The sequence below is a fragment of the Poecilia mexicana genome, unplaced genomic scaffold (genome assembly GCF_051168715.1).
Source record: "Poecilia mexicana isolate PSO_F unplaced genomic scaffold, ASM5116871v1 scaffold_23, whole genome shotgun sequence".
Lineage (NCBI taxonomy): Eukaryota > Metazoa > Chordata > Actinopteri > Cyprinodontiformes > Poeciliidae > Poecilia > Poecilia mexicana.
Window position 1 is genome coordinate 22,883,352 of NW_028263392.1, and position 21,211 is coordinate 22,904,562.

The 21,211-nt window shown below is 51.3% G+C and overlaps 1 protein-coding gene across 11 annotated transcripts in view; it reads right to left on the reverse strand.

The window, feature by feature from the left end:
* LOC106923943 (bridge-like lipid transfer protein family member 1) overlaps positions 1 to 21,211 on the reverse strand; it is a 46,455-nt gene that overhangs the window by 22,987 nt on the left and 2,257 nt on the right. For 4 of the 11 annotated variants that reach the window (XM_088003491.1, XM_088003485.1, XM_088003489.1 and 1 more), the window contains exons 3-37: positions 20,671 to 20,920; positions 20,464 to 20,601; positions 20,086 to 20,156; positions 19,827 to 20,000; positions 19,627 to 19,747; positions 19,421 to 19,558; positions 19,227 to 19,348; positions 18,255 to 18,457; positions 17,985 to 18,185; positions 17,706 to 17,917; positions 16,491 to 16,642; positions 15,888 to 16,038; positions 15,638 to 15,790; positions 15,312 to 15,552; positions 14,343 to 14,491; positions 13,675 to 13,906; positions 12,620 to 12,754; positions 11,593 to 11,777; positions 10,845 to 11,020; positions 9,862 to 10,408; positions 9,195 to 9,393; positions 8,787 to 9,065; positions 8,618 to 8,711; positions 6,443 to 6,649; positions 4,781 to 5,016; positions 4,471 to 4,715; positions 4,293 to 4,398; positions 3,941 to 4,038; positions 2,331 to 2,519; positions 2,097 to 2,265; positions 1,779 to 1,990; positions 1,335 to 1,403; positions 681 to 879; positions 320 to 379; positions 19 to 245 (exon numbers count right to left, since the gene is read on the reverse strand). In XM_088003491.1, coding sequence (XP_087859617.1) covers positions 19 to 245; positions 320 to 379; positions 681 to 879; positions 1,335 to 1,403; positions 1,779 to 1,990; positions 2,097 to 2,265; positions 2,331 to 2,519; positions 3,941 to 4,038; positions 4,293 to 4,398; positions 4,471 to 4,715; positions 4,781 to 5,016; positions 6,443 to 6,649; positions 8,618 to 8,711; positions 8,787 to 9,065; positions 9,195 to 9,393; positions 9,862 to 10,408; positions 10,845 to 11,020; positions 11,593 to 11,777; positions 12,620 to 12,754; positions 13,675 to 13,906; positions 14,343 to 14,491; positions 15,312 to 15,552; positions 15,638 to 15,790; positions 15,888 to 16,038; positions 16,491 to 16,642; positions 17,706 to 17,917; positions 17,985 to 18,185; positions 18,255 to 18,457; positions 19,227 to 19,348; positions 19,421 to 19,558; positions 19,627 to 19,747; positions 19,827 to 20,000; positions 20,086 to 20,156; positions 20,464 to 20,601; positions 20,671 to 20,920 — 6,340 coding nt within the window. Of the gene's footprint in view, positions 246 to 319; positions 380 to 680; positions 880 to 1,334; positions 1,404 to 1,778; positions 1,991 to 2,096; positions 2,266 to 2,330; positions 2,520 to 3,940; positions 4,039 to 4,292; positions 4,399 to 4,470; positions 4,716 to 4,780; positions 5,017 to 6,442; positions 6,650 to 8,617; positions 8,712 to 8,786; positions 9,066 to 9,194; positions 9,394 to 9,861; positions 10,409 to 10,844; positions 11,021 to 11,592; positions 11,778 to 12,619; positions 12,755 to 13,674; positions 13,907 to 14,342; positions 14,492 to 15,311; positions 15,553 to 15,637; positions 15,791 to 15,887; positions 16,039 to 16,490; positions 16,643 to 17,705; positions 17,918 to 17,984; positions 18,186 to 18,254; positions 18,458 to 19,226; positions 19,349 to 19,420; positions 19,559 to 19,626; positions 19,748 to 19,826; positions 20,001 to 20,085; positions 20,157 to 20,463; positions 20,602 to 20,670; positions 20,921 to 21,211 lie in introns of all 11 variants that reach the window. The other 7 variants (XM_088003490.1, XM_088003484.1, XM_088003487.1 and 4 more) reach the window with 2 other exon arrangements.

Here is a 21,211-nt window from a genome sequence, read left to right on the forward strand (position 1 = left end):
CCGGACCGGGTCACTGACCGTGTGGACGGTGGGCGACATGGTGTCGGCTTCGTCCTCGTCCGACAGGTCTCCCATGTTCACCGAGTTCTGGTCGGTGATGTCGTCAGCGTCCTCCTCCCCCGTCAGCGACGTCAGCGTGTTGCCCAGGGCGTTCAGCCGCTTGCCGATGTTCGGGTCCATGTGGACGTCGATGCCGCACATTTTCCACAGAACGTTGAGCGTCCAGGTGCCGGCGCTGCTGCTCTCTGCTCCAAGACAAACACCAACGCTCATTTTTCTGAAGCGCGAGTCGCTGAGCCTCAAGAAGACGGCGCCTTGCCTGCAGACGGCTGGCCGGTGGTCCTGGAGCAGACTTCATACGTGCCGTCAGGGACGACGCCTGCAAGCCGACAAGCCAACATTCAGGAGGCAACGCAGCTCCAGAATCACATGAAACATTTCAACACACACCACTGGGTTAAACGTCACAACGATCGAGTCAGGAAAACGGCACGAAGGATCTGGAATAAAGTTTTGCTCTTAATTATCAACGATAAGTTTCATATCTCACCGGTCTGGAAGAATTTCTCATTTAAAAAAAATGTATAGAAAGTGTGAAGTAGGCCAGCGGTGCTAGCTTGACTATGAAAAGCTTAACATGGCTGTGCTGTGGAATTCAGCGTTTCAGTTTCAACACTCACATGCGTTCATGACGAGGTCGCCCCGGACTTCGGGCTTCCAGTCGTCCCAGGACGTCTCGAAGCCTTCGGCGAAGCGGATGCAGAAGTTCTTGAAGTGGCCTTTGCTCACCAGAGACTCGGAGGAGCAGGCGGTGATCAGCGTGCTCTCGATGGTCAGAACCAGAGCCGAGCCCGTGTCAAAGTCGATGCTGTGGTTGGCCTGGGAGGGACGGAGCACAGCGGGTCGCAGTTAGCGGCAGAACCAGTAAAAACAACCCGTTTCATCCAATCACAGAAGCCAGAGCGGCACGGTGACATTTCACTCAGAAATGAAGTAGAAAACCTGATTGAATCTTCATTTGGATCCACTTCAGAGGGAAATGTCCCCAGCAGATTAGAGCTAAAAACACCCAGAAAGCATCGATTCAGCTCCCCTAGTCTGATGCTAATCCCACCAGGGAATCAGAAAACATTTCAGGACCTCAGAGCCGTTTTCCTCGTGCATCACCACCGACCTCCAATCAGGACACAGATCCACACAGACAGGCCAGAGCTGCTCCAGCTCTCCTCCAGGTAAAACACAGCAGGCAGCCGACAGGAAACAACACATTTCAAAATAAAATCAGAGCAGAACCACAGCAAGCCACCAGGCAGGACGGAGGAGCTGCGGGTTACTTTGTGGGCGGGCTTTGGCTGGGCCGCTGCTGCAGAGCTCATCTCCGGCCCTGACGCCGCTGGTCCTTTCTACAGAAACGGGTGACAGCACAGCTGGTGACCTTTAACCCCACACACAGGCTAGACCTGAGCCTGGATTTTCATAAACTCAAGTTACTCTGAATGTCGTCGGCAAGCAGCTGCTGGTTAATCCAGCAATGAGAACAATCTTAGCAAGTAAGATTCAGGTTCTAACGCAGAAATGTTCAGTTATGGATAAACAGAGGAAACGACCTCCATCAGGACGGATGCTGGCTGCTCACAACCAGACGTTTAGCTTCCACTAAATACCATGTTGGTTAGCGCCTTTGCGTTAGCTTCTGCACTGTGGGTCCAGATGAACCGCAGAGTTTAGATGCTGATGTTTCACCGGAGGCCGCTGGGGCTGCCTGGTGGTCGGGTTACCTGTGACGCGTTGGTGATGGGCAGGCAGATGCCCAGGTCGTTGACGGTGAGCTGCAGGAACAGGGTGCTGAAGGCCTGGGCCGACGTCTGCTGGATGCCCGGCAGCTTGTCCACCACCTCCTTGGTGGCCATGTGGATGTCCTTGTTGAGCGCCAGCCGCTGCTCGTTCCAGTTGTCGTACGCCGCCTTGTAGTTCAGCCAGAAGAGCACGGCTGCAGGGACAGGAGGCAGAGGGCGGTTTCCAGGAGAACCAGAACAGAACCGGTTTGGGCTCTGGTGCTTTAACAGAGCCGTTTCAACATGCGACGTGAGCCGAACCTCTGTCGAACGCCACCGGCTGAGCGAACACGATGGGCCGGTTCAGAGTAATCAGAACCGCCTCTTTGTCCGACGAGCCGCTGATCTCCTCCTGCAGCGCGTTCCTCAGACCGATCCGGGTCCGGAAGTACGCCACCTGGTGGAAGTCTGAGCCGGCCTCTTCGTAAACCTGCGGGACGGACGGGGAAATGAAAGCGGTTCGGGCCGGGTCCGGTCCAGAGGGCCAGCAGGTACCTGATGCTTGACGATCTGCCCCAGCGCCAGGTTCAGGTCCACCTGGCACTTTCCGAACAGCTTCAGGTAGCTGCTGCTGCCTCCGGGCTGAGCCTTGCACTGGATCCGGTTGGACAGCTCCAGCTCGATCAAGCCCGTCTCGAAGCGCACGGCCCGCATCGACGGCGTGGTGGCCGTCATCTGGATGCCCTGGAAGCACGGCGAGGAGAGGAGCTAGCAGTGAGCTAACGCCGAGCTAACTCTGAGACATCGCTGCGCTACAGCTAAGCTAACCCTGAGCTAACCTTCAGAGAGCTAACCCTGAGCTAACCTTCAGCTGACCCTGAGCTGTCGCTGAGCTGACCCTGAGCTAACCTTCAGAGAGCTAACCCTGAGCTAACGTTCAGCTGACCCTGAGCTATCGCTGAGCTAACCCTGAGCTAACCTTCAGCTAACCCTGATCAATCACTGAGCTAACCCTGAGCTAATCTTCAGCTAACCCTGAGAGAGATAACTCTGAGGTAACCCTGAGCTAACCTTCTGAAAGCTAACCCTGAGCTAACCTTCTGAAAGCTAACCCTGAGCTAACCTTCAGCTGACCCTGAGAGAGATAACTCTGAGGTAACCCTGAGCTAACCTTCTGAAAGCTAACCCTGAGCTAACCTTCTGAAAGCTAACCCTGAGCTAACCTTCAGCTGACCCTGAGCTAACCCTGAGCTAACCTTCAGCTAACCCTGAGCTATCGCTGAGCTAACCCTGAGCTATCGCTAAGCTAACCCTGAGCTAACCTTCAGCTGACCCTGAGCTAGCCTTCAGAGAGCTATTGCTGACTTAACCCTGAGCTAACCTTCTGAAAGCTAACCCTGAGCTAACCCTGAGCTAACCTTCAGCTAACCCTGAGCTAACCTTCAGAGAGCTATCGCTGACTTAACCCTGAGCTAACCTTCTGAAAGCTAACCCTGAGCTAACCTTCTGAAAGCTAACCCTGAGCTAACCTTCTGAAAGCTAACCCTGAGCTAACCTTCAGCTAACCCTGAGCTAATCTTCAGCTAACCCTGAGCTAACCTTCAGCTAACCCTGAGCTAACCTTCAGCTAACCCTGAGCTATCGCTGAGCTAACCCTGAGCTATCGCTAAGCTAACCCTGAGCTAACCTTCAGCTGACCCTGAGCTAGCCTTCAGAGAGCTATTGCTGACTTAACCCTGAGCTAACCTTCTGAAAGCTAACCCTGAGCTAACCCTGAGCTAACCTTCAGCTAACCCTGAGCTAACCTTCAGAGAGCTATCGCTGACTTAACCCTGAGCTAACCTTCTGAAAGCTAACCCTGAGCTAACCTTCTGAAAGCTAACCCTGAGCTAACCTTCTGAAAGCTAACCCTGAGCTAACCTTCTGAAAGCTAACCCTGAGCTAACCTTCAGCTAACCCTGAGCTAACCTTCAGCTAACCCTGAGCTAACCTTCAGTTAACCCTGAGCTAACCTTCAGCTAACCCTGAGCTAACCTTCAGCTAACCCTGAGCTAACCTTCTGAAAGCTAACCCTGAGCTAACCTTCTGAAAGCTAACCCTGAGCTAACCCTGAGCTATCGCTGAGCTAACCCTGAGCTAATTGAGGGTGTTCCTTCTGAACCCACCTTGAACATCAGGCTGAGAGAGTAGAGCAGGATCTTGGGCTTGTCTGCGTCTGTGGACGAGTCGTGTTCGTTCCACAGCGGGATCGGCTGTTCGCCTCCTGCAGACAGAGAGCACAGCGTCCTGAAGGAACCAGAGCAGACGCTGATGAAGGCTAAGCTAGCGCGCAGCAAACCGATCTCAGCTTATCGTTGTGCGATATGAAGCAGACTAAAGTAGGTGAGGAGGATCCTTCTTTTAGCGATGGAAGTGGAAATCCATTTTGAATAGAGTTGTGAGCCATTAAAGATTCAAAGTCAAATGACAGGAAGTCGAGCTGTGTCTGGAGTTTCAGAATAAAAGCCTGACGTTTACCTGAAACCTTCTGGATGACTTCGTTGACTTCCTTCATGAAGACCTTCTGCAGGAACACCAGGTGGTTCAGCAGGTCCGTCGTCAGGTTGTGTTCAAACGAGCCGATCTGTCGACACACAGAGCAACGTCTCAACAGGATGTGGCGTCAGGAACCCGTTGTCATGGCAACCCGCCCCACCTCAGCGACACATCGCAGGTAGTTGCCCTGCAGGTAGTTGCCCTGCTTGGCCGGGAAGTCGTCGGCGGCCCAGCTCTGGTCAGAGTGGCTCTCGTGGTCCTCCATGATGTACTCCCCCGACATGGAGACGGGCGGCAGGGACAGGCTGGCGGACGGGGACATGGTGGACATGTCCACCGGGGACACCTTGGACTGGAAGCACAGCTTGTGGTTCGGCAGCTCGAAGGTGAAGCTGGTCTGAGCTCCTGAGGAGCAGAACCTGATCAGAACTGGGCAGAAACCGCCTGTAAACAGGTAGGGGAGGGGTCACCTGTCATGCCGTGGCTCTTCACCGCCCCCATTTTGTACTCTGCTTTGAGCGAAGGCAGCAGGGCGGCGCCGATGGTGATGCCGTCCATCATGGCGCTGAACTTGAGGACGATGGGCTTCTTCTCCAGGCCCTCGGGCAGCTGAGGGAACTCGTTGGCCTCCACCGGCGTCTGGTTGATGCTGGATGCCTTGTCCGGCGGCTGGGGGGTCGGCGTGTCCTCACGACTCGGTTGGCTGCTGCAAAACACGGCAGCAGCCAATGAGAAAGAGGGGGCGGGGCATCAGGCAGGGCGCCGACTCACACCAGGACTAAAAACGACGGACGCACATTTCATCGATCCGAGTTTAACCAACATTAAGAGAGAAACTCTGATGGAGACACTTCCTGTCAGTTGGACCTCGGTTAGTTTTAATACATGAAGACTTTAAAAATGAATTGGGGACAAAAGTCCAGATGAACTGAGACACATCCAGAAGGTAAAAACTGCATCTCATTCTGAAATTAAAGATAAACTCGATAAGCTCGGACTTTATCCCTGAACTCGGACTTTAACCCTGAACTCGGACTTTAACCCTGAACTCGGACTTTATCCCTGAACTCGGACTTTATCCCTGAACTCGGACTTTATCCCTGAACTCGGACTTTATCCCTGAACTCGGACTTTATCCCTGAACTCGGACTTTATCCCTGAACTCGGACTTTATCCCTGAATTCGGACTTTATCCCTGAATTCGGACTTTATCCCTGAACTCGGACTTTATCCCTGAACTCGGAGATTAACCTTGAACTCTGAGTTTAACCCTGAACTCGGACTTTAACCCTGAACTCGGACTTTATCCCTGAACTCGGACTTTATCCCTGAATTCGGACTTTATCCCTGAACTCGGACTTTATCCCTGAATTCGGACTTTATCCCTGAACTCGGACTTTATCCCTGAACTCGGACTTTATCCCTGAATTCGGACTTTATCCCTGAACTCGGACTTTATCCCTGAATTCGGACTTTATCCCTGAATTCGGACTTTATCCCTGAACTCGGACTTTATCCCTGAACTCGGAGATTAACCTTGAACTCTGAGTTTAACCCTGAACTCGGACTTTAACCCTGAACTCGGACTTTATCCCTGAACTCGGACTTTATCCCTGAATTCGGACTTTATCCCTGAACTCGGACTTTATCCCTGAATTCGGACTTTATCCCTGAACTCGGACTTTATCCCTGAACTCGGACTTTATCCCTGAACTCGGACTTTATCCCTGAACTCGGAGATTAACCCTGAACTCGGAGTTTAACCTTGAACTCGGAGTTTAACCTTGAACTCGGAGTTTAACCCTGAACTCGGAGTTTAACCTTGAACTCGGAGTTTAACCCTGAACTCGGAGTTTATCCCTGAACTCGGAGTTTAACCCTGAACTCGGAGTTTAACCCTGAACTCGGAGTTTAACCCTGAACTCGGAGTTTAACCTTGAACTCGGAGTTTAACCCTGAACTCGGAGTTTAACCCTGAACTCGGAGTTTAACCCTGAACTCGGAGTTTAACCTTGAACTCGGAGTTTAACCTTGAACTCGGAGTTTAACCTTGAACTCGGAGTTTAACCCTGCACCTGGAGCTCCAGCTCCTCCGACCCGACAAACCGATAAGCCGGCGCAGAGGAACGTACGCATTGGCAGGCTGGCGGATGAGGTCGGAGATCTGCTTGGAGAGCTGGTGGGAGCTGCGGACCATCATGCTGTGCAGCGTGGCCGGGTGCTGCGGGATGTTGATCATGATGGAGCCCACCTTGAAGACGGCGGCGTTGTTGGTCCTCAGGCCCCGCTGGGCGCTGTACAGCGCCTGCGACTTGGCGATGGTGCACTTGACGACGGTCCTGAAACACGAGAGAAGAGTGAGTGGACGGAAACCTGACGGAGGATGAAGACGGACTGTGAAGCGTCATGCAGTCAGTGACGATGGCTGGAGACGACCCACAGGGGAAGAAATGAAATGACCTCCAGCTCCAGAAGTATCTGGATCTGCTGCGCCCCGACAAGCCAGATGAGAGCAGCTCTGCCAGCATGAAACACAGATGAACCCCGAGGAAGACGAGCAGCAGGCGATGAAGGACAGACTCAGCAAAGCAGCATATTCAGAAAAATCTGATACAAGAACCCAACTGGGCACAGATGTTGCTGTTCTAAGTTGGCAGCCATATTTAAAACAGCTGCCATCTTGAAATAATCTCTTCAGTTTCATTCCCCAAACTGAAATATTTTGATGTCAAATCATCCATAATTCAACACAGAATTCATATTTACTGATTTTCTCCCCCCAAATTTCAACATGGCTGCCACGGTGGTCGTGGAGAATAAATGCACTAAAATCAGTTATTTTCAGTGGCGGGCGCAGATAGAAGTTAATTCACTGAACATGGATCTTAGCTACGCTAAGACTGAACGACTAAACACACAGTTAGCATAAGCTAACACTAAGCTGCTAAACACACAAAGTTAGCATAAGCTAACACTAAGCTGCTAAGCACACAGTTAGCATAAGCTAACACTAAGCTGCTAAACACACAAAGTTAGCATAAGCTAACACTAAGCTGCTAAACACAAAGTTAGCATAAGCTAACACTAAGCTGCTTAAAAATATTTGAGGATGGTAACACAAACCTGCTAACCACATAAAAAAATTTGCCGGAAGCTAACCCTAAACATATAAAAACAAAATAGCTGGAGCTAATGCTAATGCTAATGCCAGACCTCTGCTTCTGATTGTATCATCACTACAGTTGCAAGGACAGGATGAGCCAAGAAGAAAACATACGATGTGACCTAAAGTCATGAAAGTATGCAACTCTCTGTGGCAATAAATAGCTTAAAAACGGCTCACAAACGGCAGCCATCTTGAAAACTGTCTGTGACCCTGAAATGCAGGTGGCTGATGGGAAGCCTGAGGGTTGATCATACAAGTGTTCATGCCGCGGCTAACGGTTTTTCCAGAGATATGCTGCGCTGCATGAGACGGTGGGTATACTGGTGCAGAGGTCACTGGGGTCAACATGAACATACAGAAACTCCTGCTTAGCCGTGCTGGTGGGAGACGTGGGAAAGTCCTCCAGTCTACGCAGTTTACCGGGAAGCAAAGAAGAGCGAGGAAGAAGAGAAGAAGAGTCAGGAAGTATAGAGTTATGGAGATAGACAGGCTGGAATGACCTGGGGTAAATAAAACCACATCAGCTTCTGATCTCACCAGTTTCTATAGAGCTGATCAACTTATTGCAGATAATCAGTTCTACAGCCAATTTATTACAAACAGCTTTAACTCATTGGATTTATTTCACATTGAAGTTTCAATTATTGTTTTTAACCAAATTCTTAAGAACCCAATCAATTTAATTTCCATTATTAATCATGTTAGTTTACATACTCAATGAAAGCAGAAAAACTTCCTATTTAGGATTTCAGAATCATTTTTTATATTTTTTTAAGTTAATATGGTAGCAGTTTGATTTATCTGATCAAAATTAAAGTTGATACAATAAGAGTTAGTTACTAGAATAAATACTTAGCTTACAAAAACTATTTAATAATATTAAGTTATAGAATAACATTTCATTTCCCACTTAACTAATTTAATAAAGAACTTTTTACTTAAAGTAATTTTACTGCATTATTTGAACTAGGATTTTTTTAATCATTATTTTAATTACCATCATCAAGCAGGCTAAATTTTTTATATCGTAGCTTCAATAACCGAATTTACTGAATTCAGACGACTGAAAAACAGCCTGACAATTCACCTGATTACCGGTTCATCGGTACCGGTTCATCGGTATTGGGCCGTGGGTACGTACTGAATGTCTGGCGTGATTCCCTCCAGCAGAACGATGTTCACTCCTCCGATGTGAGCCGACGCGCACGTCTCCGTCATCTTCTGGTGGAGAATATCTGCATCACAGAGAAAGCCGTCAGAGCCGCCTGGCCACCAGGGGGCGACTTCGCCGCCGCAGCAGCAGCTCTCACCCTTCATCTTCTCCTTCAGCGTGAACGACCCGTGGATCTTCTTAAGCTCCGCCTCCATGGTCAGGCCACCGATGTCGGCCTCCAGGTGAGTGCGGTTCACCATGCCGATGCCGAACACGATCAGCGTTACGTGCTGCGGCTCGCCGCTCACCAGGCTGCGCCGCCGCCCGCCCACCGCTGCCGCCCCGGGCGGCCTGGCGGGCGTCACCGGCTCCGGCTGCTCGTTCTCGTTCTCAAAGATGACCTTACAGAGCGACTCCGACGGGCGCCGCCCGCCCTCTGCAGACAGGAAGTTCAGCCCATCAGCCACCCAGAACCAGACAGGAAGTGGCTGGTTTTTGTTAATTATAAACAGGAAGTGGCCGGTTTTGGTCAGTCATCTGACAGGAAGTAGTGATGCGCGCTGACCTGAGATGCAGTTCTCCGGCGAACTCTTCTCCAGGATGCCGGTCGGGTCGGAGATCAGGGAGTAGAAGTTGAGCAGCTTGTACATGTTCTGCCAGCACTCTGCCGACGGCTCGCTCTGCTCCGACACCGTGATGGAGTCCGAGTCGTCCATCTGGATCGGCATGTGGTCCGCCACGTCCCGGGAGCCCTTTCTGGACACCTGGGGGGCAGAGCCAGAACCCGCCGTTACCCGGTACCAGAACCTCCTGAAGTTCCACCACATCACAATGTTTCTGCTAAAACTGGGAGTCTGCAGTGATGTGGTGGCGCCCTCTACAGGACAGAAGACATTTCCAAAGTGGCTTTTATTTCAGACATTACTGAGACGGTCGGCGCAGGTTCACGAGAATACAATGATAAATTTATAATGGCAACCTGAGGCTGATGCTTACAGATTAAATATTTCCTCCACATTCCTCACTTCACTCTGGTAATATGAAGACTAATTCTAATGATTTTTAATTAAGATACATGATGCTTTTTATTTACCTTAAATGTAAAATTTATATTTTTATTGTACATTTTTGGCTTCATTATTACAAATGGCCTTTTTAGAGTTAGTTCTCTAGTCAATTATTCCAGACTGTTTTCTGAACCGTAGCGCTGCCCCGCCCCCGCCCGTTGCTACCTTGGAGGTGCGGCGCTCCGAGCGCCCCAGCGAGCTGCGTCCTCGGGGTTCCCGCCGCCCCAGCGTGTCGATGTTGGACGGCGGCCCGTTGGAGGGAAGCCCCGCCCCTCCGCCTCTCTTGCTCTTCAGCGTCTGCGTGGCGCCGCGGCCCGCGCCGTTCAGGCTGCCGCGGGAGCTGCGGCTGAAGTCGGAGGACAGGATGTGGCGGTAGGGCCGGGCCCTGAAGGTGGGGGTGGGGGAGGTGGAGCCAGCGGTGTAGCGGCTCAGCTTGATGTCGGTCTGCGTGGCCTTGATGTCGTCGATCATGGTGCTGAACTGGTGGATGAGGCGCACCAGCGCCATGTCAACGCGCTGGCTGATGGCCTGGCAGGCCGTGGTGAAGTCACAGTGGAAGGTGTTGTAGTGGCGGCGATTCAGGTCGTGGAAGGAGAGCGGCGCCCCCTGGGGGGCGCTGGCGGATTTCTCCATCACCACGGCGTTGACGCTGAAGGTCTCGATCAGCAGGGCGGGCTTGAACTCCAGCGGGGGAAGGTTGACGGTGCCCTGCCTGGAAACACAGAGGCTCAGAATCACCTGCCGGTTCTGATCCGATGACCCAACTTCCTACAGCGACTCGCATCACAGAGCAGCTCAGGAAACGCAGAAATGTTACAGGAAATGATGAAGGCAAGAATATTTGTCTGCTTAGAGGGGCAGTACCACAGGTTTTACATTTTACAGCATGCTTAAATAACTGCGTTACCTTCAGTTATGAAAATGATCAAGTTTAATCCATGAAATTGGGCCTCTGTCTCTTTAAGAACTGCAGCGGTTTCTGAAGCTCCGACTCCAAAAAGTCATTCAAAATGGCTCCTCTAAGGAGCTCAGCAGATGTTTGCTAGTTGCTGCTGGCTAGTCTGAAGGAGCCGTCATCATCAACATAACCGTAACATCTCAGAGTGAAATGAATCCAGATAAGCGATGGGTAAGGGTCAGGCTTCTACCTCCTGGACTTTTTGTTTTTCCGCTCCTTGGTCGTATCCGAGTCCACGATGTCGGCTCGCAGACACTCCAGGTTGCCCGAAAACGACAAATGTTCTCCAAAGTACATCTTGTAGCTGAGGGGAGTGGCATCCTGCGCCTGGATGCCGATGTAGCTCAGCAAGGGCTTGAAGACAACCTGGAGCAGGAGAAAATCAGGAGGTTCATTAGACCAGTCTGCTCGTGTTTCCATGTAGCGTCAGCTGCTGCGTAGCCTGCTGGTCGCTGCAGCTAGCGACGCAGACCTGCAGCCTTCACTCCGAGTTGGTTCATGTCGACATGACCAGACTGTTCCAATACAGGAAGATTTGTTTGTAATGAAAACATTTTCCAGACCTGCGAAATGTGAAACTCTTATCAAGATCTTGTAGTGATGATTAATAGTGAAACGTAAAAGTTTCCAGAGTCTTTGCCTGACTGCATCATTGTCCCAATGCGAGGTGTAGCGATGGCGCCAACACCGATGGCGCCAACACCGACGGAGCCAACGCCGACGGAGCCAACGCCGACGGAGCCAACGCCGACGGAGCCATCGCCGACGGAGCCGTCGCCGACGGAGCCGTCGCCGACGGAGCCGTCGCCGACGGAGCCAACGCCGACGGAGCCAACGCCGACGGAGCCAACGCCGACGGAGCCAACGCCGACGGAGCCAACGCCGACGGAGCCAACGCCGACGGCACCAATACTAAACCATGAATCCAGTTGGCTCACCTGAGCATCGGCCAGCTGCACGGCAGCGGGACACTGGTTCCCCTCCTCCACGTCCACCAGGTCATCCTGACTGGTGCTGTGCTGGGAGTGCTGGGAGTGCGTCCCATCCAGCGTGTTCTGGTCGCTGGACAGAACTGTGTTGAAGTCCGATGCCGAGGGGATGGTGGGCAGGGTGCAGGTTCCGGCTGGGAGGGACAACAAGGACACCGTCAGAACCAGGTCAAGAGAAGAACCGAATCAGAACTGGACCTAGCCTCTATGCTAACAAACACCAAGCTGACCTTGTGGGCTGCTGGCAGCTACGCTAACAAACACCAAGCTGACCTTGTGGGCTGCTGGCAGCTACGCTAACAAACACCAAGCTGACCTTGTGGGCTGCTAGCAGCTACGCTAACAAACACCAAGCTGACCTTGTGGGCTGCTGGCAGCTACGCTAACAAACACCAAGCTGACCTTGTGGGCTGCTAGCAGCTACGCTAACAAACACCAAGCTGACCTTGTGGGCTGCTAGCAGCTACGCTAACAAACACCAAGCTGACCTTGTGGGCTGCTGGCAGCTACGCTAACAAACACCAAGCTGACCTTGTGGGCTGCTAGCAGCTACGCTAACAAACACCAAGCTGACCTTGTGGGCTGCTAGCAGCTACGCTAACAAACACCAAGCTGACCTTGTGGGCTGCTAGCAGCTACGCTAACAAACACCAAGCTGACCTTGTGGGCTGCTAGCAGCTACGCTAACAAACACCAAGCTGACCTTGTGGGCTGCTAGCAGCTACGCTAACAAACACCAAGCTGACCTTGTGGGCTGCTAGCAGCTATGCTAACAAACACCAAGCTGACCTTGTGGGCTGCTAGCAGCTATGCTAACAAACACCAAGCTGACCTTGTGGGCTGCTAGCAGCAACAGGATGGTAGCTGAAGTCCAGAGAGTCTGGAGACAGACATAGAGAGCTGAGAGCTGGTTCTGGAGTCCGGCCAGGTCCGGACCCCCAGCAGGTTCATGCAGCTGGAGCCCAGCGGGCCTCACCTGGCTGGGAGCGGCTGAGCGGGGAGTCGTGGGACGCGGCGCCGGCCCGGTTCCCCACGGCGTTGGACATCCAGTTGTAGAAGCTGACGGAGGACGGCTCGGACAGCAGCGGATGTTCGGTCAGCATGTCCGTCCCTGCAGGACGGGCCGGATCGGAACCAGGAGACACAAACAGGTTAAACTCTGTTTATGTTCCGGGTCATTAAAACCCATCTGCTCTGAACATCATGAACTCATTCACAAACAGGAAGGTGGGCAACATAAACCTGACCAGCAGGTGTCACTGCTGGACCAAATATGGGTCAAAAATATCCAGAACTTTAATTTCAGGAATTTCAGTTTTCAGGTCATTTCATGTAAAATAACTTCATCTTTCACAGTGTGGAAATGTTTCAGGTGATTCTGAACCAAACTGAGATCCAGCTGAATAATCTCACTCTGGATCATGCAGGAAATGAAGCTGTGGATTATAATCCCACATTTCACCAGGTTAGATCTGCACTATAAAGGGCTCAGGCTCATTATTCTGATAATTAATCAGATAAAACAGGCTGCAGGATTTTCCTATACAATGCTAGAAATATATTAAAAGATACAAAAAAATGATTCAGTTATTTTCTTAAATAAGAAAATAAATATTTATGTCCTAAAATGCAGCAACAGCAATTATTTTAATGAACTTTTGATCATTTGTAGCAGAGCTAAAAATACCGTAAAGGTTCAGAGCGTCTCCTGGTCTGAACGCGGCGTAGGACTGACCTGGACATCAGTTATTGATTAATGATTAACAGGAGTTTGTTTTCCCTCGTCTGAACCAGGTGGAACAGATTTAGGATGATTTTTATTTTAAATGTTTTTATTTATTGTCCAGTTTCGGCTTTGTTTCTGCTCTGTGTCGTTCTGTATAATCCAGTTAGTGATCAATCAATGAATGATTAATTAATGATTCATCCCTAATCCCACCAGATTAAACCTGGAGTTTTTTTCTTCCTAACGATTGTTTATTGCTCTGGTTTTACTGGTGAACTGGTTTTGCTGGGATTCCTCTGGCTCACCTGTGCGTGTGAGGGAGCTGGTCTTGGCGGCGGCGGCGGCCATGTCGCTGCGCTGCGGCGTTCCCTCCAGCAGGTTGTGCAGGCTGCGGAAGCTGCCCGTCAGGTTGCTCAGCAGGCTCTCCTTGCGCGGGCTGTCCCTGGCCGGCGGCCCGCCGCCGCGGCTCACGTGGGCCGGCGAGTCGGCCGCCGTGTCGCCGCTGGTGTAGCTCAGCGACTGGTAGGGATGCGAACCCTGGGTGTGACAAACGAGCAGAGCGCCGGGCAAGGTTACAATGGCCGCCAGGGGCGTTTCATCGCCATGACAGACAAATTGTCTGGAGAGGCAGAATAGTTTAGGATGATAGAGACGACACTCAGAGAGACACAGAGGGAGAACGGACGGAGTCACTGAGAGAAACGCCTGCAGAGCCGCAGCACAGAGCTGGAAACGCCTCCACCAGGACTGGAGCCAATATTTGGCTTCATGCCTTCAGAATATTTAGCGCACTTAGCTTCACATAAATAAATTCTCCCTGAAGCTACGAGTCAAAGCCAGGGGTGCAATAACAATTTGATCCTATTGGCGGCGATGTACTGTGCTGTAGCACATGTCACATTTTAGCACTAGCTGGTTTGGCGGCTTAGCAGAGCTAATGATAGCAGCTAGCTCTGAGTTAGCGCTGGCTTACCTTTATCCTGTGGGCGGACTCGTTGTGCGTGTGGGACTTGGAGAGCTTCCTCATGATCTCGACACCGCTGACCGGGCCGGTGCTGGTCTCTTTGGGCGGGGGGCGACTGCAGGCTCCTTCCAGCAGCATGGTGTGTTCACTCACTGTGGCTTCAACAGAAGGAGATCCGATCAAAGTCCCAGAAGGAACCGATTCCTCTCCGCACATTATCATCAACGAAGCAGCTTCACATGGTCAGAACCAGCAGACCCTGGCTTTACATCTGCATTTATAGCTTTAGTTCTGGAAACAGAAACTAAACGCGTCATTTCCAGACTCTGCCAGACTGAGAAGGTGCTGAAATGGAAACCTTTTTCTGAATACAGTCGTTTAAAGGGGCAGTGTCATGTTTTCTAGGCTCACAGAGCCATTTTATAGAACAATCTATAAAATGTTCTAGAACTACCTTCAGTTGTTATAAAAATGCTGTAAATATCAAATATGACTTCAAAGAAAAGTTATTTCTGAATTAACGCCTTGAAGTTGTTCCTCTGTGACTTTAAGAAGCTCCTGCTCTTCCTGAAGCTCCACCTCCAGGAAATTGTCCCAACATGGCTCCTCTATTAACCCTTTAACGTTTTTACCAGCGTTGCTCTGAGCAGCAGCTCCTATGATGAGATCAACCGCTCCATCAGCTGTTTGCTAATTGCTGCTGGCTAGTCTGAAGGAGCTGAGGGGGGAGGAGCTGCGCCTCAGAGGCGGGGCTAGGTTCACCCAGGCATTCAGCACAGGTGACTGGTTGCCATAGAGACTAAAGGATTTCTCAAACATGAAAGAATCAAAGCAACACTGCAGGGAAAAACACTAGAAGGTCTTAATCTGGTGTGAATGGGACCGGAACCACCAGCGGTTCTGGATCGGACCGGAACCACCGGTGGTTCTGGATAGGTCCCAGTGCTTCCAGGTGTCGACCCGTTAACTTGGTCCCACCTGCGTCGAATTCAAACTCCGCTCCGTCGGCGCTGGTGTCGCTGTGCAGCGCGGCGCCATTATCCAGGCCCAGGACTGGGTCGGGCTGGTTCTGCTGGGCCTCCCTGGGCTTGGCGATCTGGCTGGGACCCATCAGTCCGATGGCCTTGAAGCCCTGAGTCACAACGATGAACTTCATCCACTGCCGGGCCAGAGCCACCAGACCCTTCTTCAGCGTCACCAGGGCCGGAACACCGTCGTTCTGGGGAGAGACCAGTAAGACCAGTAAGACCAGAGAGACCAGCCAGATCCAAGCCTGCTCCCAGTGGAACCAGCCTGCCCCTCACCATGGTGGCCTCCTCGATGACGGTGTAGTCGGCCTGCTGCAGGTATCGGTGCAGGATGTTGCACAGCATGCAGGACGGGTTCTCGTGCAGGTAGCGGGCGCGCTTCGTCACCCGGTTGTACTTGCTGCGGATCGGGATGTGGATGCTCTTCTTCTGTTGCACAAACACAAAAAACAAATGAAACACGGTAAATGAATCGGATTCCAACAATGAAACCGGATTCAGGCGTTAAACCGATTCGGCGTGTTACCTCCAGAGCCTCCGTCATGATGCAGCCCATGACGGCGCAGACGCGCAGCGTTCCCTCCATGTCCAGTTTCCGTAGCGACGACTTGAGCTGGTCGATGGGGACGAGCCAGGCGCCGATGGCCGGCGTGGCGGTGCTGAGCAGGTTCAGCTGCCTGAACACAAAACGGGAGAAACAGCCTGAGAAACGGCAGTTGGTGGCTCCTCAGAGCGCCGCCACCAGGGGGCGCCACAGAGAAGAAATATGGCAAGATATTTATGAATCTGGCAAATTTATGTTTCCTTACATTATTAAATCTAATCAGTTTTTTATACAATGCAATGAAGTATTAGGGCAAGGTAAAGAAAATAAATTATGAGAATATTATGAAACAAATAATCCAAGTCAAACTAAAAACAGAAAGATGTAATTTAAAGACAATAAGCTCATGATATTCAGAGAACAAAGTCTAAACAATGAGAAAGTCGCAACAAAGGTTAGCCTAGGCTAAAAATTCTGGATTTTTGAGGTGTTATTTTAATGATCCTGCTTTAGCCTAGCATCAGCAGTCATTCTGGAGGCTGGGCTGCAGACCCAGTCGGGTGTTTCTGGGGCGAGGCGTCCCACCTGGACATGGTCTGGGACGCTGAGCGGACGTTGGTGGGAGCAGCGAAGCTGAACCAGATCTCCCTGATGGTTAGCTTCATGCTGCTGGAGTCGGGCGGCGGCGGCATCAGGGGGAGATCTTTCTTCAGGTCGTCAGACTCCACGCCTTCATCCTGCATGGCGGAAGCATTCAGATAAAAATGGATTCCACTCAAACGCCTCCATGTCTGTTAACAACTGTTTTAGTTTCACATGTATGATATCTGCACCTTTAGATTAATACTATCATCAGATTAGTATCCAATAATAACAGTATTATTATTGTTAGAACAAGCTAACTGTTGGTATTTCTAGCGGTGTTTTTACACTTGTTGAACTTATTTTGGCCGTTCTACTCCAGTTACATGCTTTAGTGTCACCATGTTACTTTACCTGTACAGTAAGCAGAGTTTCCCCAGTAAGCCTGCTCAGCCCGGCGGACCCTCCGCCATGTTTTTGTATTAAAAGATGTTAAGTTGACAGGAAACATAAAAGTATTGCTGGCTTATTATGGAAAACATCACCAGTGAAACCATCTAAACCCACAACTAGTCTAAACAACTAGTTAAAAAATACAGTTAAAATGAACATCAATTATTTGCACTTCTGTTTAATCCAAACTAAGCCAGCGGCTCCATCGGGCCCTCAGGGCTTCAGGGGCCATAAATGCTGATAACTTAACACAGATACATAAATGTAACATTTATTATTGAGATGATCAATGCTGCTGGATTTGATTTAATGGTTTCAGCATAAATTTAAATATTTTACAATGTTTAACATTTAAATGTAAGATTTGAAGGAGCTGGCAAGTTTACTTTGTAAAAGTTCAAAGAACAATATTCATAGTCAGATTGTTTTGTTACCATAGCGATCCTCTAGAAACTGGATAGTTTTATTTATTTATGCCCAGGTTTATTAGTGTAGTTTTTATTATGAACAAACAGTTTTAATTCTGCTCAGTATTTTCTGTAATTAAAGTATTTATCAAATCTAGTCCAGTTTTATGATGTTTGATTCATTTATTTCAACCAAATTATCCGTAATTTTCATGTTTCCGTTATAAAAAGAAACTTTAAATTCAGAATTTGATCATTTCTGCCAGAAACTGGTATTGATTAATAATCAGATCAGAATTAAATTTGGTCTTTTATGAGGTTATTCTCCTCCAGGTGAGCAGGAACGAGTCGTCCTGACCTGCTCGTCCGAGTCCGAGTTGTCGTTGGCGTCAGAGTTGGGGCTGATGACGTCGTTGGGCAGGTTGTCGTCGGAAACGTCGGTGCTGTAGCCGCTTCCGGTCTGGGATCCCGTGGAGCCGTTGGACTTGCCGGTCCCGGTCTTCCCGCCGCCGTCTGAGTGTCCCATGACTCCGAAGGCGTTGTACAGGACGGCGCCGGACTGACGGCCGCCTGGAAGCAGACCGGAGACATGAGCCTCCCATCCTGCGGGGGGCGCTGCAGGGAGCGGCAGCGTTACCTTTGACAGTGAGGTTCTCGATGCCACATTCGAACATGATCCAGCCCCATTTCTCCAGCGAGGCGGCAGAGCGAGTCGGGTCGCTCGGCGCCGCCTGGCCGTCCGTTTCGTCCACCAGGGAGAACTCGTCCAGGTCCTCCAGGCCGAACAGAACCTTGGACTTCTCGAACGGGATGGCGGTGATGGCAAACGTCCCTACATCTGCAGAGGACAGGGTGGGGTCACAGAGCGCGGTCGCAGCGGGGGGCCGGGCCGGGCCGTGGAACCGACCTGTGGAGTCCAGTCCACGCAGCTGGCTGTGGATCCGGTGGACGTTCAGCCTGGCGGCGATCTCTTTGCCCTTCTCGATGCCGGCGTTGGAGCGCAGCGACCCGGACGACTGCGGCTGCATCTTGGTGGCCGACGCGTACTTCTCCAACATAACGGACGGTCGGCCGTGTTCGGTGGCGTTCGGCGTCTCCTCAACGATCCCCCTGACAGAAACAGAGGCAACTGGTTCCACTGGGAGGCTAGCTTAGCTACTGACGAGTTCAAGATGCCCGCCATCTTGAAAAATTTACTTTTGCAGCAAATTTATCACAGATGAATGCTTTTGGTATCAAATCAGAAATAACTGGACCCATAGAAATCCTATTTAATTATAATTTTTACAGTTTTCAAGATGGCCACCACAGTAGCTTCACTATCCATTCATTCACTGAACAAAACTCTTAGCTCTGCTAACGCTAAACCACCAGACACATTAAGGTTAACAGAAGCTAATGCTAAACCTCTCGGCACATAGAACAAATTAGCAGATGCTAACACTAGAAAGTCAAAGACAAAAAAAATTGCAGTAGCTAGCGCAAAACCGCAAACCACTTAAAAGATTTGTTCAAGTTGACGCTAAAAATTTAAAGAAAAAATAAGCCACTAAACACAAACATTAGCAGAAGCTAATGCTAACATTAAAACAACTGTTGTATTCTGATACATTTAATCACTTGAAAGTTGTATAAATGTGAAGACCAAAGTGGAAAACATTTGATGTCATAAAAACAAGGAATATTTAATCATGATAAGAGTAAAAAGTGGCAGCCATCTTGAATGATGGCCGTCATCCTAAATTTAAGTAGCTCATGTGAAATCTGAAAAACATCAGCCCTGAGAGGTTAGCATGTTAATGTTAATATTAGGCAGGTTTTACAGTGATAAGCGTCGCCGTGGCAACCTGCGGGCGGCTGTGGGATGCGGACGGCTCACCGGTTCATCCTGAACTGGGTAGCGATCCGGTCGAAGCACAGCGCCACCAGAGACACGTGTGGGATGCATTTAGCGGACGGGGAGCCTTCCTCTACGGAGGCCTGCAGGAGGCAAAGGTTCACCTGCACAGACACAGGTACACACAGTCACCAAACACATCCTGGACGCGTTGCCTTCCGGGTCAAAGGTCAGACCTTGGGGATGGAGACGTTGGCCTGGAGCCCCTTGATCTTGACATTGTCGGGTTTGACGGACAGCTCTGTCTGTCCGCTGGAGGTCAGCGTGGCGGCGTCCGGCTTGGACAGCTTCTGCTCTGGCTTGGCCGTCTGGCTCTGTGGACGCACAGCGTCAGTCGCCCGGCAGGTAAGTGGCTCACCTGTAGAACCGGGCGGATACGCACCGACTCGGCCACCGTGGACTTGCTGATCTGATACGCCTCGCTCAGCACTTTGCCGTGCAGGTCGTCCAAGATGGCCGCCGGGTGCCGGATGCTGGCGAAGTGGACCATGGACTCGATGTATCTGAGACAGACGCAACAGAAAACCATGTGATCGGTCCGGTTCCGGTCCAAACGGAACCGGACCGTCAGCCGGTCTCTACCTGTCCAGGGACTCGGCCACCAGCGGCGTCAGAACCACGTTGACGGCGCCTTTCACCTCCACGATGGCCGTGGTTCTGGTCTGAGTCAGCGGCTGCTCCAGCAGCCAGTCGTCCGTCGTCGTGTCCTCGTCCGTGTTCTCCATGGCTCTTTTATCCAGCGGCGTGTACGGGGTGCTGCGGGGCGACACCAGGGGTCAGAGGTCAGGGTCTGATCATCCTGCTGCTGTTTGCACATGTTCAGCTGCTCCACTTCCTGTACCTGCTGTTGTCGCCCATCAGCTGGAGCCCGCGGTCCAGCAGGGAGGTGGCCGACAGGCCCGGCTTGATCACCTGCAGAACAGAACACGGCTGAGTCCAGAACCAGAACCAGGCAGGAAGGTTCTACAGAGAGCCAGAACCTCCAGATGGTTCTGAGTGTCCCTGCTGTGTCTGCTGCGGACCCAGCCTAAACGGGTCGCTAGCAGGGGTCTGCAGAACCATCAGAACCAGGCATCCTGGAGCAGAGATGATTCTGGACCAGGAAGTAGCAGAACTTTTTAAAAAAGCATGTGGAGTCAGAGCAACAGAACCAGAGCAGACCAGGCTGGTTCCGACCCAGTGAACAGCAGGAACCCGTCCAGAGCAGAGGAAGTCGGACCTTGAAGCCGGGCACGGCCAGCTGGTCGAAGGAGGCGGAGCTTTCCTCGCTGGTGGGCGTGTCCAGGTCCAGCGGCCGGTGCAGAGACGACTTGGAGGTTCTCTTGTTGGTCGGCTGCTTGACGGACCAGTTGGACACCTGCAGAGAGAGCCGCGTCATTCAGAGCCCAGAAGAAGAACGGGGCGGGCCGGGCAGGGCGGGGGGTACCTGGTAGTGGGCCAGGTAGTTCTGGTAGCAGGCCATGACGTGAGGCTGCCGGGTCACCGGGCCGGGCTCGGCCGTCTTCTCCGCCTCCACAGAACTCTCCTCCTCCATGGCCAGCGCCGACACGAAGGAGGCCTGGGACGGGTGGGCGGCCAGCGGCTGGGGCGGCGGCGGGGGGCGGGGCTCCGTGATCAGCTCCCCGTTCAGGACGTAGGTCAGAGGCCCCTCCACGCTGTGGTAGATGGAGCTGCGGCTGGGGGTCAGAGGTCAACAAACCGTGAAACGAGCCGCAGACTGGCTGCAGCCACGTTTTCCTGCTGGTTTGTGTTTTCAGACCATTTGTACATTTTTAGCTCAGTTCGTTTGTGTTTTCAGCAAAGTTTGCAAACATTTGATGACCTTTTGTTCATTTCTACCTTTGCAGCCCCGACTCCAGAGGGGGGGTTGAATCAATCTATGTAGCAATAATATTATTTCTTACGGTTATTAGCTAGACACCTGTTGGCTAGCATGAGCTAGACACCTGTTGGCTAGCATGAGCTAG